The sequence below is a fragment of the Phocoena sinus genome, chromosome 6, assembly GCF_008692025.1.
Source record: "Phocoena sinus isolate mPhoSin1 chromosome 6, mPhoSin1.pri, whole genome shotgun sequence".
Taxonomy (NCBI): domain Eukaryota; kingdom Metazoa; phylum Chordata; class Mammalia; order Artiodactyla; family Phocoenidae; genus Phocoena; species Phocoena sinus.
Window position 1 is genome coordinate 89,697,057 of NC_045768.1, and position 14,426 is coordinate 89,711,482.

The 14,426-nt window shown below is 56.8% G+C and overlaps 1 protein-coding gene across 4 annotated transcripts in view; it reads right to left on the reverse strand.

The window, feature by feature from the left end:
- Positions 1-7,162: 7,162 nt before the first annotated feature.
- PHF2 (PHD finger protein 2) overlaps positions 7,163-14,426 on the reverse strand; it is a 94,382-nt gene continuing 87,118 nt past the window's right edge. For 3 of the 4 annotated variants that reach the window (XM_032635344.1, XM_032635343.1, XM_032635346.1), the window contains exons 18-22: positions 13,257-13,531; positions 11,499-11,594; positions 10,854-10,963; positions 9,836-10,250; positions 7,163-9,159 (exon numbers count right to left, since the gene is read on the reverse strand). In XM_032635344.1, coding sequence (XP_032491235.1) covers positions 9,071-9,159; positions 9,836-10,250; positions 10,854-10,963; positions 11,499-11,594; positions 13,257-13,531 — 985 coding nt within the window. In that variant the 3' untranslated portion in view covers positions 7,163-9,070. The remainder of the gene's footprint in view (positions 9,160-9,835; positions 10,251-10,853; positions 10,964-11,498; positions 11,595-13,256; positions 13,532-14,426) is intronic. The other variant, XM_032635345.1, reaches the window with a different exon arrangement.

Sequence of the window (14,426 nt, forward strand, 5' to 3'; positions counted from 1 at the left end):
AGCGTTTGACAGATTGGAAATATATCCTAAAGCCACAGTCACAAAAACTATATGGTCTGAGTCTAGAACAGAAAAAACAGAAACAAAAAATGAAAGAATTCCCCAGAAAGTATCCTTATTTACATCTACCACAAGCCCCCAGATGCCTCCTTCTCATGGAACCACCCCCTAACCCCTAACCCTGGCACTGCTCCTGGTAACTCCCTGGGAAGAGCAGAGTACAGACACCAATAAACTTTGCCAGAGCTTAATCCACAGCCACCAAGAGAAACCCACCAACAAATGTCTGTGTGATATGGGCCACAAATATCTGGATGTTGATGGAGGATAAACTCGGGATCCCTGCTCTTGGCCATTAACTACAGTTCATCCCAGGGGGTCATAGTTAGATCGTTTAAAAAGAAAAGAATAAGAAAGGAGGACTGGGTTTTTCCCCCAGATTTAAGCATTTGAACAAAGATACTGATCCCAGAACACATTGTAGGGACCCATCTGTGAGCCTGGCTTTGGTTTGTCCCTATGACCCCATAGAAGGTAAGATCATTGTCCCCATGTCACAGCTCAACAGAGGTGGCATCTCCACCAGCTGCAGGTGCAGAGCAGGGAGACCCATGATGGCCCATCGCAGGCAAAGTCATGCAGTTTTCCTAAACTCTAAAATAAATTAACCCAAAAAGGAGGGAAGGAAGGAAATATAAATGTGGCAGTCCAAAGCTTACTCAGAATTGTGGCCCATTTATATGAGATTTCTCTTTGATAAGCAGAAGTGGTATTATTGGTGTACACCTATGCACAAGGTATCACTGACTCTAGACAACATTCTAGAACAGCATTCTACAAAAAAATCCTCCCTCTTCAAGGTAAAAAGGCACATATTGTAACACACGTGGCTTCACACACTTACTAAATCAGCCAAAATGAGTAGAAAAGATAAACAGCAGCATCAGCCGAGCTGAGCCCACATCCAGGGTGTGGAGACCCTGGTGGCCCGTCGGGGCTGTGCTCTCTCAACAACCGACCCATTCGGGCTGGGCAGCCCGAGACAGCACGCTTGTGAGTGCGCAGATGCTCTGGCCCAACTCAAGCCAGGCACACGGGTCCTGTTCTCCTGACCATCAGGGAGCCCAGGGCGATGGCTCCATTTTACAGGGAGGAAGTTGAGGACTGCAGAGCCAGGACCATCTCTCTGCTCCTTCCTACAAGCTCCAGCACATCCGCTGTTTGGTAAATGCAGTTGGGTGGGGTGGGGGGACAGGAGGGATTGCGATCTTGAAATAACACGGGCTGGAGTGTGGGTTCAGGCCGGCAGGCGGACAATTAATTACGAGGATCCCGCTTTGAGCCGGGCGAGGGCCCAGCTAGGCCGGGTGTTTACATGCACGCTCGTCTGTTTGGGGCCTGCAAATCCGTGTCAGATGTTAATGGAACAGCATCATTTTTCTGCCGAGGTGGCATCCCCTGGGATGTTTGGATGAGGCGGCCGATGGGACTCGGCCTGGGAAAGGCGGGCTGGCGGCTGAGGAGGGAGGTCATTTGTCAGGCTGCCCGACAGCCCGCAGTGCTCCCCTCACACCAGCACCCCTCCTCAACCCTGCAGCCCCACCTGGTGTCCCTCCATCCACCAGGCTCTGGGGACGCAAAACCATGAGTCGTGAAAAGTAAGGATCCACTCCAAAATACGGGAAGGAGACTGAAAACTGGATGTGAATAAACATTTACTTGATCCTCGACACAACCACCTGGGTACACACCCAGCCCAGGGTGCAGCCTCTGCTCCACACCTCACACCTCTGCAAGTCGGGGTGCACATGGCATGTCTGTTGACAGATCTCTCAGGCCAGGCCTGGCCACCTAAGGCCGGGCTGTGTCCTGTGTCCTGCTGCGACTTGCCTCCTGTGTGGGCAGTCCTCTGCAGGCCATAGCAGAGAAGATGTAGGGCAGACCAGGTGGGGACATGTTGTCCCCTCAGCTCCAGATCCCTACTCCCTCTCCCTCCTCATCATCAGGGAAGCTGATGGAAGAAGAGGCCCAGAGAGGGGAAGTCCTGCCTGAGATCACATAGCAAACAGGCTGTCAGGGCAGGCAGGTAGAGTGGGGCGTGCCCCAGCAGAGGGCCAGGTGGGAATGGAGGGCCTGTGGGGAGAAGTCAGCCCTGAAGCACCTCTGTGTGGGGTCACGCTATCAACCACTCTGCAGATGAGGAAGGTGAGGCCAGCCCCAAGGTTCCACAGCCAGGCTGGGCTGGGCCTGCCATGGGCTCCTTGGGCCAAGAGTATAGCCACTCAGGGCTCCCCTGGTGGCGCAGTGGTTGAGAGTCTGCCTGCTGATGCAGGGGACACAGGGTCGTGCCCCGGTCCGGGAAGATCCCACATGCCGCGGAGTGGCTGGGCCCGTAAGCCATGGCCGCTGAGCCTGCGCGTCCGGAGCCTGTGCTCCGCAAAGGGAGAGGCCACAACAGTGAGGGGCCCGCGTACCACAAAAAAAAAAAAAAAAAAAGAGTATAGCCACTCATGTCAGGGGGCGCAGCCTGGACCAAGGCTTGAGGCAGACAAAGCCTTGCTGGAACCCTGGCCCTGCCAACTTCTCCACCCACACTGCCCCTACTGTTCCTCACGAAGCTGGATCCTGTCCCAGGGCCTTTGTTCTACTGTTCCCTCGGTCGCAACACTCTTCCTCCATGGTCTCTGGGCTCTGTTCAAAGGTCACCTCCTCAGAGAGGCCTCCCAGTCCCAGGACCCGAGCCTGAGGTGTAGGGGCAGTGGTAAGTGATTAGCCTCGGGAAAGCTCATGGCACCCTGCCCAGCACACTGTAGGCACTCAGGAAATGGGACCACACTGGCAGCACAATCACTACATGAAACCTATGGAATTCAGCACCAGACTCTAATGTCTTTGATTTGAATCTTATGCACCTTTATCATTATTGTTATGGAGAATTGCTTTCACAGGGCTGGGAACACAGCCTGAAGTTTTACATCAGCAGCATCTTTTTTTTTCTTTTTTTTCAAAATTTATTTATTTATTATTTATATTTGGTTGCATTGGGGCTCTGTTGCTGTGCGCAGGCGCTCTCTAGCTGCAGCAAGCAGGGGTCACTCTTCGTTGTGGTGCGCGGGCCTCTCATTGTGGTGGCTTCTCTTGTTGCGGAGCATGGGGTCTAGGCGCGTGGGTTTCAGTAGTTGTGGCACATGGGATCAGTAGTTGTGGCTCACGGGCTCTAGAATGCAGGCTCAGTAGCTGCGGCGCATGCGCTTAGCTGCTCCTCAGCATGTGGGATCTTCCCAGACCAGGGCTTGAACCCGTGTGCCCTGCGTTGGTAGGCAGGCTCTTAACCAATGCGCCACCAGGGAAGCCCAGCATCTTTTTCTTTAACCCTTGGACAGTGAGCCCTCTTCACTCTTCCTCCCACACACCATCCAGCGCTCAGTACCGTGGACAAGGAGGGCAGAGACCCCGGCAGCCATGTGTCCAACACAAGACCTGCCTCCGTGTCCTCATCTGCAAAGAGGGTTCCTGGTTCAGGGCTGTGCACAGAGGCAGGGTGGGCTGGGTCCAGAGGGGAAAGTGTGGTTGGGGGAAAGTGGGGGTTGAAGGTCTCTGTGCAGCCTGAGAAAGAGGGAGAGCCCCATGATGGAAGGGAGAGTTGGGCAAGGGGATGGCCCAGCCTGCTGCCCTGCCCAACATTCCACCCCGTCCCCTGTGCTCAGCCCCTCGCTCCAGCCATCCTCAAAGACGGCACCTCACTTTGTCCCCATCTCAGGGCCTTTGAACGGTAGCAATTGTGCAATTTCTCTCTACTCTGGCACAGCTCTTCCTCCTGGGCCTTGGGGAGCTGCCCTCCTGGCTGCTGTCTGCAGGATGGTGTCTCTCATAAGCTCAAGGGCTCTGTAACTGTCCTGCCAGCTCCACTAACTGTGAGACTCTGTGCCTCAGTTTCCTCCTTGATAGGATAGAGACAGTTGTAGGACCTTCCTCAGAGGGCAGTTGTGAGGCGTGAATGCGCTAATACAGGCCAGATACTTAAACAGGTCCCGGCACACTCAGCCCTTAAACAGCTCAGGACCAAGCTGATCTGATTATTATCATCTCCTTCCCAATGCTCACAGTATGCTGTTAACTTTACTTCTCTTTGCCCATTGCTGTCCCTTAGGCAGTTAGCCCCAGGGTCTTGCCCACAGGACAACACGTGCTAAATGAACTGCTATTCGATTGAAGGACTGTTCGTTCATGGCCCTCCCCTGCCCCCTGGTGGTCACTCTCAGTATTGCCCCAAGGCACCAAGTGGGACTCTTTCCTGCAGGTTTGGGGACTGGCTCTGGGTCCGTCCAAGACTCTGAGCACCCAGGCAGGACCATGCAAAGCAGACTGGGCTGCCGGCGGGGCTAAGCTCCCCACCTTCACAGAGACGATGGGAACACGTGCCTGATGGGCACAAGGGGTAGAGGGCGAGACCTGGGGCAGGGGGAGCCTTTGAGGGGAGAGGGAGCCTTAGGAGGAGGGGGATCCTAGGGGAATGTGAGCCAGGGGGAGAGTAAACCCCTTGCCCTCAGCCTACCCTGCAGAGGCTGCTCTCCCGGAGAGTCCACTGCACCTGCTTGCTAACCTGCAGGGGCTCCCCAGGGCCTGCCACATTCCCCGCTGTGTGGACACCTTCCACCTGCTCTGAGCCAGCTCCAGCCCTATCTCCAACCATCTGACCACCCTGAGGTCTGGTCACTTGCCCTGGGGCCTTTGCTTGTGTTGCTGAAGACATTTTCATCTCATGTGCTGCTCCAGGGAAGCTTCCAGACCCCCTTCATTCACCTGGAGTGTAACACAACACCATGGGTGTGTCTCATCACAGCCTGTCCTACTGTACAAGTGAGCAGGTGGCAGTGTGGGTCCCAGGCAAAGCCCAGGCTTCCCAAGAGGAGCAGGGGAACAGGTGCCCTCTCTGAGCTTGGAGTCTTCCTTGGCAAAATCGGCCCCGATGAAGCCTCTGGAAGGTTCTCAGCACCGATCCTGGAACACAGTAGGTGCTCGGGAAATGACTAAAATTCAGCTGAAATTTGGAAGCCGACTTAAGGGGCAATTTGTTTATTTATGCCATGTTCAGTACACAGGACACAGCCGCATGTGAGTCTCAGTCAGACAGAGCTAGGCAGCCTGCAGTAAAAGAACAGCTCCCAACATCTCAGAGGCCTAACGTGCAACCCTTCATGTTTCCTCTTGCGAAGTTTGTTGCTGGTCAGGTGGCTCTCCAGGACCCTGCTGCTGGCATGCTGCGGCCCCCAGGAGCTGCCTCAACGCGATGGTGGTGTTCCACTTACACCTGTTGCCAGGAGGCTGAGAAATTATGGTGAGCAGGGGACAATCCTGGAGCACTCAAGTCTCATCCATGGAGGGCTTCAGTGTGGGCCTCAGTTTATCTACCTGTCAAATGAGGGGCTGGGTCCATGGGGCCACGCAGGGAGCTTGCTCAGCCCCTCCCCTCCAAGTTCACTGTCGCAGGGCTGTCGGCCCTGCATGGAGACGGGGAGAAGACCCTGGAAGGGCCACAGTCAGCACCAAGCACAGAGCAACACAGGCCCCTTGCTGCCCATGCTGCAGGCACACCCAGAAATGCATGCCTCTAGTCCACCTACAGACATTCCAGAACACAAGGGCAGCTGGGGCCACAGTGACGGCCCAGGGCACGACCAGGCCATGCTGCACCAGGATGGTGTGGGTGCAGCCCAGGATAGGGCCTAGGGCCAGGGAAGAGGCTCTGGGTACCTTCTGGGAGGTCTTTCCCAAGCCTAGGGCCCCAGGTCCCAGATGGCCCTCTGAAGACCCAGTCCCTACAGCCATGCTGGGGTGGGAAGACCCAAGGAGCACCCAGATAGCTCAGCCTCAAGGACTCCAGCTCAGAGGCTGGGCAGCCAGAGCCAGGCCTCGGGAGGGTGGGCTGTACAGAACAGCCCAGGGCTTGGCACGGTCCCCCAGCGGCTGTGGGGTGAGGGGGCGGGGACCCCTGGGGAAGCCACAGGGCAGGATCTGGCTGGATCCGGGCAGGGACAGGACAGCTGCCAGGAAGGGTGAATGCCCAGCCATGGGGTTTGCAAAGGCCCCTCTTGCGGGGTCCAGCGGAGCAAATTCAGGCTGTGGAGCTGCCTTGGCTGAACACTGCATACCAGGGCCCAGCAATGTCTGAAATGCCTGGCAGCTGGGGCAGCCCCAGCGTGTGCCTAGGGTCTCCTCTGTGGCAGTCCCCTTTGGCCAGTTGGTCATTTTTTCTCCCTAATCCTCGATCCTCACTGTGCCCTACACTGTTCATCTGTGTATGTGGGGGGGGGGGGGGGAGGGGTCTGCTTTTGTTCATTTGTTGTAACATCGGCTTTTTTGGGGGGGCTGCATTGGGTCTTCGTTGCTGTGTGTGGGCTTTCTCTAGTTGTGGCGAGCAGGGTCTACTCTTCGTTGCGGTTCGTGGGTTTCTCATTGGGTGGTTTCTCTTGTTGCGGAGCACGGGCTCTAGGCGTTCGGGCTTCAGTAGTTGCAGCACATGGGCTCTAGGGCACACAGGCTTCAGTAGCTGTGGCACACAGGCTCAGTAGTTGTGGCTCGTGGGCTCTAGAGCACAGACTCAGTAGTTGTGGCGCACGGGCTTAGTTGCTCCACACCATGTGGGATCTTCCCGGACCAGGGATCGAAACCATGTCCCCTGCATTGGCAGGTGGATTCTTAACCACTGCACCATCACGAAAGTCCCTAACATCAGCTTTAGACTGGAATTCTGCACATGTTCTCGGATGCCTCTCACCGGACTCAACTAAACTGCACACCTGTGAACACCAAGAAGGTACTAGAGGCTCCTGAGGATGCTAGGGGCTGGGGCTGGTACTGTCAGGGTCTCAAAGGCTGCCCACTCTGACCAAGGGTCTCTTCTGCCTACTCTTGCAGGCTGGCTCAGGGTGCTGCAGCTTTGGGGTGCAGGGCAGTACATATGCCCTGTGGGCAATCCAAAGGCTTTCCAAGGGGAAAGTTGGCAGCCAGGGCTGGGCCTGGGTAGGGGGCCTGGCCTGACTGCCCACCCTCACACCCAGCCCACTCACTGGCCCACTCCTCTCCCCAACGTCGAGGATCCCCACCGTCCTCACCACCAGAGTGGATGACAGTGAACAAGGCAGAAATGACACAGACATGGTTCTGTACAAAACCTGAAATATTTTTACTCTTTTAAAACTTTGATCTAAGTTACCTTAGACCTCATGGACTCGATACAAGAGTAATATGAATTGGGAAATAAAACACTTTAATAGCCACAATAAACTTTGTTAGAAATGTACATGTTGCCAAAATAATAATAATAAAATTAAAAAAATAAAAGAGAGAGAGAGAGGAAGAGAGAGAACAGCTTGATGGCCAGGTTAGATTATATAAATGTTCAACAAGGACAGGAAAGGAAACCTTCAAAACGCCGGGTCGGAATAGTCAGGGCCCCATGAGGCTCACCCCTCCCAGCCTCTGGGTCCCGGGGCTGCATCCCCCAAACAGGATGAGCAAGGGTGGCAAGGCCCACGCAAAGCTGCCTCTCCTCATGGACAGAACACCCAGGGATGGGCATATAAACAAAGCTCATAAGAAATGTACAAATATAAAAAGCTACAAACATTAATAAATTACAGCATCACAAAACACAGAAACACTTCACAAGGTGCTAGTAAAATAACTGTACCCCCACCCCCTTCATCAACAAGAAGGAAAGAAAGAGCTGGTATTCAAGTTGAAGATTCCTCTTCAAATGTGTCTGAAATAGATCTTTTGTGTACTGTTTGCTTCTGTAAAGACAGATATAAGGCTGCAAAGACATCACTTGTTTTTCAGGCAATACCTTAGTTCCTAAAAGAAAAAATAATAATAATAACCATAATAATACAAAGAAAGAAGGAAAAGGAAAAGCATCGGAAACCCAACTGTTCATCATACTCGGCAAAAAACTCGTATAAATGTTAATGAAGGACTCTATAGAAAGAAATTCCTAAAGATACTTTTACTCTTATAAAAAAGAAGTTATTTAAAAAGCTATTTACACGCTACATTCTATGAAAAATATGCTTCAGGAAATACATCTAAAATTAAAATACAGGATTGCCTGAGAAACAAATCCAGCCCCTCCGTGTCGATGGGCAGACACGTGGTCCAGGAGCCACCCATGCACTCGACACCAAACGTTAACAGGTGACAAGACAGAAGTGCCTGGCCCCCAAGTCCTCGGGCCACCCGGCCACCATCTGCCCCACCAGGCATATGGCGGGGTGCCTTGGCTGGGAAGTGCTTCTCGGAGTATAGATGGTCAGGCTGGACGGGGACCACCCATGTGGCTTAGCCTGGGCCCCCTGGGCCCCACACTGTGTCTGGGCCTGAACCCTTCCCTGGGGACCCCATGATGGCTCCCCCTCCCCAACACTGACACACTGACCCTGCTGATGGCCCCAGCCAGCCCTGAGAAATGCCCCAGGCATTCAGGGTGCAAGACCCACCATCCGGCCCACCACCCACCAGCCGGGGAGCACAGAGGCTCCTCTCCTGGCTGGGCCCAACAGTCTCTGGACTTGTCTGAGAATCACTTGGGAAGAGAAGGGGGGCACATACACACCCCGATCTCTCCTCCTCTTCCTCTCTAGTGTTCTTTGCCTTTTTTAAAGCCTCTGGAGGCTACCAGCCTGTGGCCAGCTCAGACTCTGGGCCTGGTGAGCATTGGCTCACTCCTCCTTCCTTGAAGGACTCATGCTCCCAGCAGAGCTGCAAAGGCCCTGCAATCACACCCAGGCTCGGGGATGCCTGGAGGCTGTCCTGAAACTGGAATGGTCCTCAAACTGGCAGGGCCACGTTTCGGGAACTGGTCACTCTAAGCAACTTGAGAAAGGACGTCTGTCCGTATTGGCGAGCTCCGCCCGCTGAAGCAACAGATGCTCATGTGAGGGGGATGGTTGCCGGGAAGAGGCCAGGCCCTCCCTGGGGTGAGGCAGCAAGGCCACCCTCCTGGGGGCTGATGTTTTAGCAGGGCTCCAAGGGTCCTGAGCGGAGCAGAAGGATCCTGGCTTTCCAATCTTTAAAGGAGCAGTTTTCCATTCCGATGAATTTTCAAAATTTTCCCAAGCCTCTGTTTGGCAGTGGCCATGCCCTTTTTTGTACGCTTTCCTGGGGGAGGCAGAGACACAAAAAGGACAGATGAGTGACAGGAGCAGCATGTGGGATGGGGGTCTGTAACCCTCCTGAGCCCCCACCCTGTCTGTAAAATGCGCCTGCAATTCCCAGGTCCAGGGAGTTCTGCATCCCTCCAAAACCACCAATTGTCAACAAAGCGCCCCACTCAGAGGCTATGTCGACAAGGGGTTGGGCCGTGGTGAGTAGGGTAGGGACAGGCCAGGGATGGCATTAGGGCCACCTAGAGCCACACTCCCCATGTCCATGGCCGGCTGGGCCTCACGCCCATGGTGCAAGGGGTCTGGGGGGTGACAGTGGGGAATGCCACGAGACCCGGCCAGCCGTCCCACCCCTAATTCACACAGAGGAGCCTGGGTCACCTTAGGCTCCTCCCAGTGAATCCTCGGCAAACCACCAACCACACTCTGACTACAAGCCAGGCCCCAAAGCCGAGGCCCTGGGAGTCTGAAGGGCCAGGCCTAACTCCAAGGTAACCAGGACCCCCCTGGTGAGTAACCAGAGCTCTTGGTCTTGAAAGGGACCATTTGTTTCACATACTGACTGAGTGCCTGGCCATACACACACATGGCTGCAGGGACAAAGGAGACCTGTGGTCATCCACAGGGACAGTCTGCAAGTCTAGGTGACTCAGGGTCGGCGGGCAAGGTACCTTTGGCAGCGGTGTTGTTGGGGGATGACGAGGAGGGCCTCCTCGTGGTGAGGAAGACCCCAGGGGCCATGGGCTGAGAGGCACGGCCGGCTTGGGCCCCAGCAAAGGCGCCGGCTGCCGTGTACTCGTGGTCAACCAGGCTGCTGCTGTGGGACTCTGGTGGGGGCTCAGGTGAGCTGCCCTCCTGTGAGGCCTGGCTGCTGGCCGTGCTGGTGGAGGCCGGGGTGGTGGAGGCCGGGGTGGTAGAGGCCGAGGTGGTAGAGGCCGAGGTGGTGGAGGCCGAGGTGGTGGAGGCCGAGGTGGTGGAGGCCGAGGTGGTGGAGGCCGAGGTGGTGCCGGCAGAGGCGGAAGGGGAGGTGGTGTTGGGAGCCAGCTTCCTTTTGGTGTTCTTTTTCTTTTTGCTTTTCTGTTCCTCCTTTGAACAAAACATGCAGGTGTGTCACCCCACAGGGCTGGCCAGGCTTCGGACACTGGGAAGCAGCCTGCAGCCTGGGAGCAGCCTGGTCTGCTGTGCACAAGGCTTCTCCCGTGGAGCTGAGCGAGCCAGCACTGCAGGAGCAGAAAGGGCTGGATCACGCCCGAGCCCCACCTCCAGCCACCACGAGCTCTGCAGAGCAGTACTGGGGCCTGTGGAGAGACCACCAGGCCCCCCTCCGTGAGGTGGGCCGTCCTGGACACAGGGACGTGCGGGATGTGGCACCAGCACTCAGCTGTAGTGGACAGACTCAATCTGAGTTTACGTATTGGTGGACACGTAGTATGGGCCCCCGCCCCCGTCACCCTAACCCCCTCCATTCCCCACCACCCCACTCTGAGCTGCCCTGAGACTCCTGCCACCAGTTCCCAGCTTCTCTGCTTCCCACTAGCAGGGACTTGGGAGCCTAGAGGAACCGGGGTCGGCAATACTCAAATGTCCCCAAGGCTGTGACAGCCCCAGACTGGGTGGTCTCCGTACATGAGGGTGGGGGGAGCAGAAGCATCTGGGGAGCCAGAGCCCAGGAGGGGGCCCCCTCCTCACCTGCTGGGACAGTTTGGCTGCGGCAGCTGCCAGCCCGGTCTCAATGGAGGCCACTCTGGTCCCCTCGCGCACAGGCCTGTCCTGCCTTGGCACCGACGGGCCGACCCTCGCTGCGGGAGAGAAGGTCAGCCTGCCTCGAGCAGCCACCCACTGCCTGTGCGCCCTCCTGGGATCCCCCGGCCCTGCCCCAGTTTGTCCCCAGATCCCAGGGACAAGTCACAACTCGGGGAGTGTCAGCTTGGGCCCCAACCTGGTGTGGGGCTGGTTCCCCTACACCAGCAAGACAGGAGAGGTCAGGAGGGAAGTCACGTGCTAGGTGAGCCAGACCCCACCCCGCTGGCTGCCATGATGGGGGGTCAGGTGCAATCGTGACCCTCCCAGGGCTGTTCATTGAGGAGAAACTAGGCAGAGGGCCACCTCAAGACAGGGACACCGCACTGCCCTACTGGCAGGAGCTGGGATGCCTTTGGGTGAGCTTGCAAAAGCACCTGGGCTGAGGTCCCGGGAGAAAGAAGAGGAACCCCAGTCAGGCTCCCGCAGGCAAGTGACACCCCATCTGAGCCCCCGCACAGAGCTAGTGGGTGTGGAACACGGCTGCTGTCCTTCGTGTGTGGATGGAGCTCCCCTTCCAGCCCCCAGCACTACCTGTCGGGCTGTAGGGAGCATCATCTGAGCCTTTCCTCTTCTTGGAACGGGACTTGAAAACAGGACTGTCCTCATCCGACTCCAGGGAGGGGTAAACTAGAGCGGCAAAGGGGAGAAGGGCTGGGCTGCTGGTGTGGCCACAGGAGGGTGGCTGCTGCAGGCTACTGGCAGAGCTTATGAGCGGCATCCCCCAGGCTGTCCCCAGGCTGCAGAGCACCAGCCCTCCTGGTGTGGCTGCCACACGCATAGGCACAGGTGGCCTCTGAAATTGTCAAGCCCAGGCCCCCTTGAGGTCCAGAGAGGGCCAGACAAGGGGCTCCATCCAGCCCCCATGACCAGCTGTTCCTACCCCAGCCTGGCCACCGCACCCACTTGAATGCCCAATTCTCAAAACGTCTCCTCTGCTGCTATCAGAGAAGAAAACATCTGATGTCCACGGAACTGAGTGGCTCTGAAGGACCCCAGGCTAACCTCAGCAAGTCTCTGGAGGAGGGAGACCCACACGGCAGCCCTGGGTGACTCACTGGGTACCTCCTCCCATTACAGGTTCAACCTCCAAGGCTTGTGACACCCGAACCCAGAAAATGGTGCCCAGAAAATGGAGTTCACTCCGCTGTTGATCTGTCAGACCACGGCAGGCCCCTCAGTGAGGCCTGAAAGTGTCCACCAGATAGGGCAGGTCCAGCCTCACCACGGGAGGGCTCTCCAGGGACAGGGTCTCCAGGACAAATACACTGCCCTCAGACCATCAGGACTGAACTGAAAACAGGCCCTGCACCACGGGGGCCAGCACAGCCCTGACCCTGAGGAGCACAGCGCACCCTGCGGGGGCTGGGACATCTATGGGCAACGGGCTGAGGCATGGAGGCAGGTCTTCACTCCAAGTCCCCTCCCAGGCGGCCAACAGCAGCTCCTTCAGAGCCCGTTGGAACCCAAAGCGCCAGGCCTGGAAGGAAGGGCTGTAGTGGGAGGCGAGGGGCCATGCCCCTGGGCAGAGGCCACAGCTATGGCCCAGCCACCAACTCGCTGCCCACCTCAGACTCAGGGCCACAAAGCCACTCTGGGCCTCGGTTTCTCTGTCTACACAGACATAGGATGGACACGGTCTCAACGTGTCTGAAATGGTATAGCCACGTGGAGAAGAGTCGGGCAGGTTCTCAGAAGGTGAAACAGGCAGCGACCCAGGTATACACCACAGGAGCACCATAGACACAGGCCATACAAAACCCCCTGCACACCAACATTCACAGCAGCACTGTTCACAACTGCCAAAAGGTGGAAGCCATCCAAGTGCCTGTGGATGGATAAAGGGATAAACAAACGTGGTGTGTCCACCTGGTGGAATATTATTCGGCCATCAAAAGGAACAAAGAGCTGACATGTGCTACATCATGGATGAAGCCTGAAGAGTACGCTAATGAAAGAAGACAGGCACCAAAGACCAACACTGTGCACTTCTGTTCACGTGACACACCCTGATCAGGAATACCTGCGAGGCAGCATAAAGCAGTGGTTGCCAGGGGCCAGAGGAGACGTACTGACTCTTAACAGGTACAGCGCAGGGCTTCCTTTCTGGATGATGAAACATTCTCAAATTGGGTGTGATGATGGTGGCATGCACATCCCTCCAAATACACTAAGCACCACTGAGTTACACGCTTTTAAAGGGTGACTTTTAAGGTCTGTGAATCATATCCATAAGAGGGCCCGGTTCCCAACCCCCAGGTCTAGCACCGCTCCCCACACAGCGGCACTCACCGTAGTCCGAGTCCTTGAAGCAGGCGTCCAGGTGGTCCTGCTCCTCCTCGTAATCATCCAGGTCCACACTGTTCTTGGCCGCCCTCTTCAGCAGCCGCTTGCCTGCGCTCTTACTGCCAGCCCCGTTCTTCCGGGTGCCATGGGCCGCCAGCGAGCTGCCCTTGGCCTGGCCAGCACCCCATGTGGTCTGCAGGCAGGAGTCGGAGGCCTGCAGGTTGGCCATGGACAGCATTCCCTGAATGGCTTCCTGTGTGCTGGGGGAGGCGGGGGGCTGGCTGGAGGCACAGAGAGACAGGCACTCAGCCCATGGCCCACACATCCTCCCACTCAGCAGCCAGCAGAGGGTGTGGGGAGGAGGACAGTGGTAGCTGATAACTCCCCCATGGAAAGAGCCAGCTATCCCCTTCCCCTACCCTCTGTTCCCACCCCCCAACACCAAAGGAGGGCTGGAGGCCTTGGGACAGAGAGGGGCATAAAAAGAGAAGAGAGGGAGGGGATGAAGAGGGGCAGAGGGATAGAAGGTGGTAGACAAAGGTGCCATTACTCCTGATCTCTCCTACCAAAAAGTCAACAAGCAGATTCCCCCAGGGACCCAGGCCACGCTCCTCCCTCCCTCTTCCACTCCAGCTGGTTTTGTGCACACCTCCACCCACCGTGGACTCCTGTGCTCAGCCCCAGCCCCAAGCGCTCCCTCCCCCATGTCTTCAAGGGCATCCTCCCATCTGGTACCTGAGATGGGGCAGCACAGCCCTCTCCCTCCCATGGCACTCGATCTCCCCAGGTGACTCACACCATCTTTTCATGACTGCACCTGCACCAGCACCCAGACCCTCACCCTTGCCCATCACCCCAGGCTTTTGTCCACCTGGGTCAGGATGGCCCACCCCGGCCTCTGGGGAGCCTGGCCATACCTCTCATTGCTCCCTGGGACCCCAGGAAGCAGGACCTGGAGTGGGGCACTGCTTAGCCCTCCTCCCTGGTTACAGACCCAGGAGGCCCAGGAGCCCCAGAAGCGGGCCCGCCCTGTGTGTCTGACATCCAGGGCCCCTCCTGCCTGCCCCATGTGCCCCCAGGGGATGGACCCACCTGCAGGGCTGCCAGACCCAGAAGCAGCCCCCAAAAGTGCCAGTCCACATGGGCCCCTGGTGGTTCTGCATGGTCCCTGCTCCC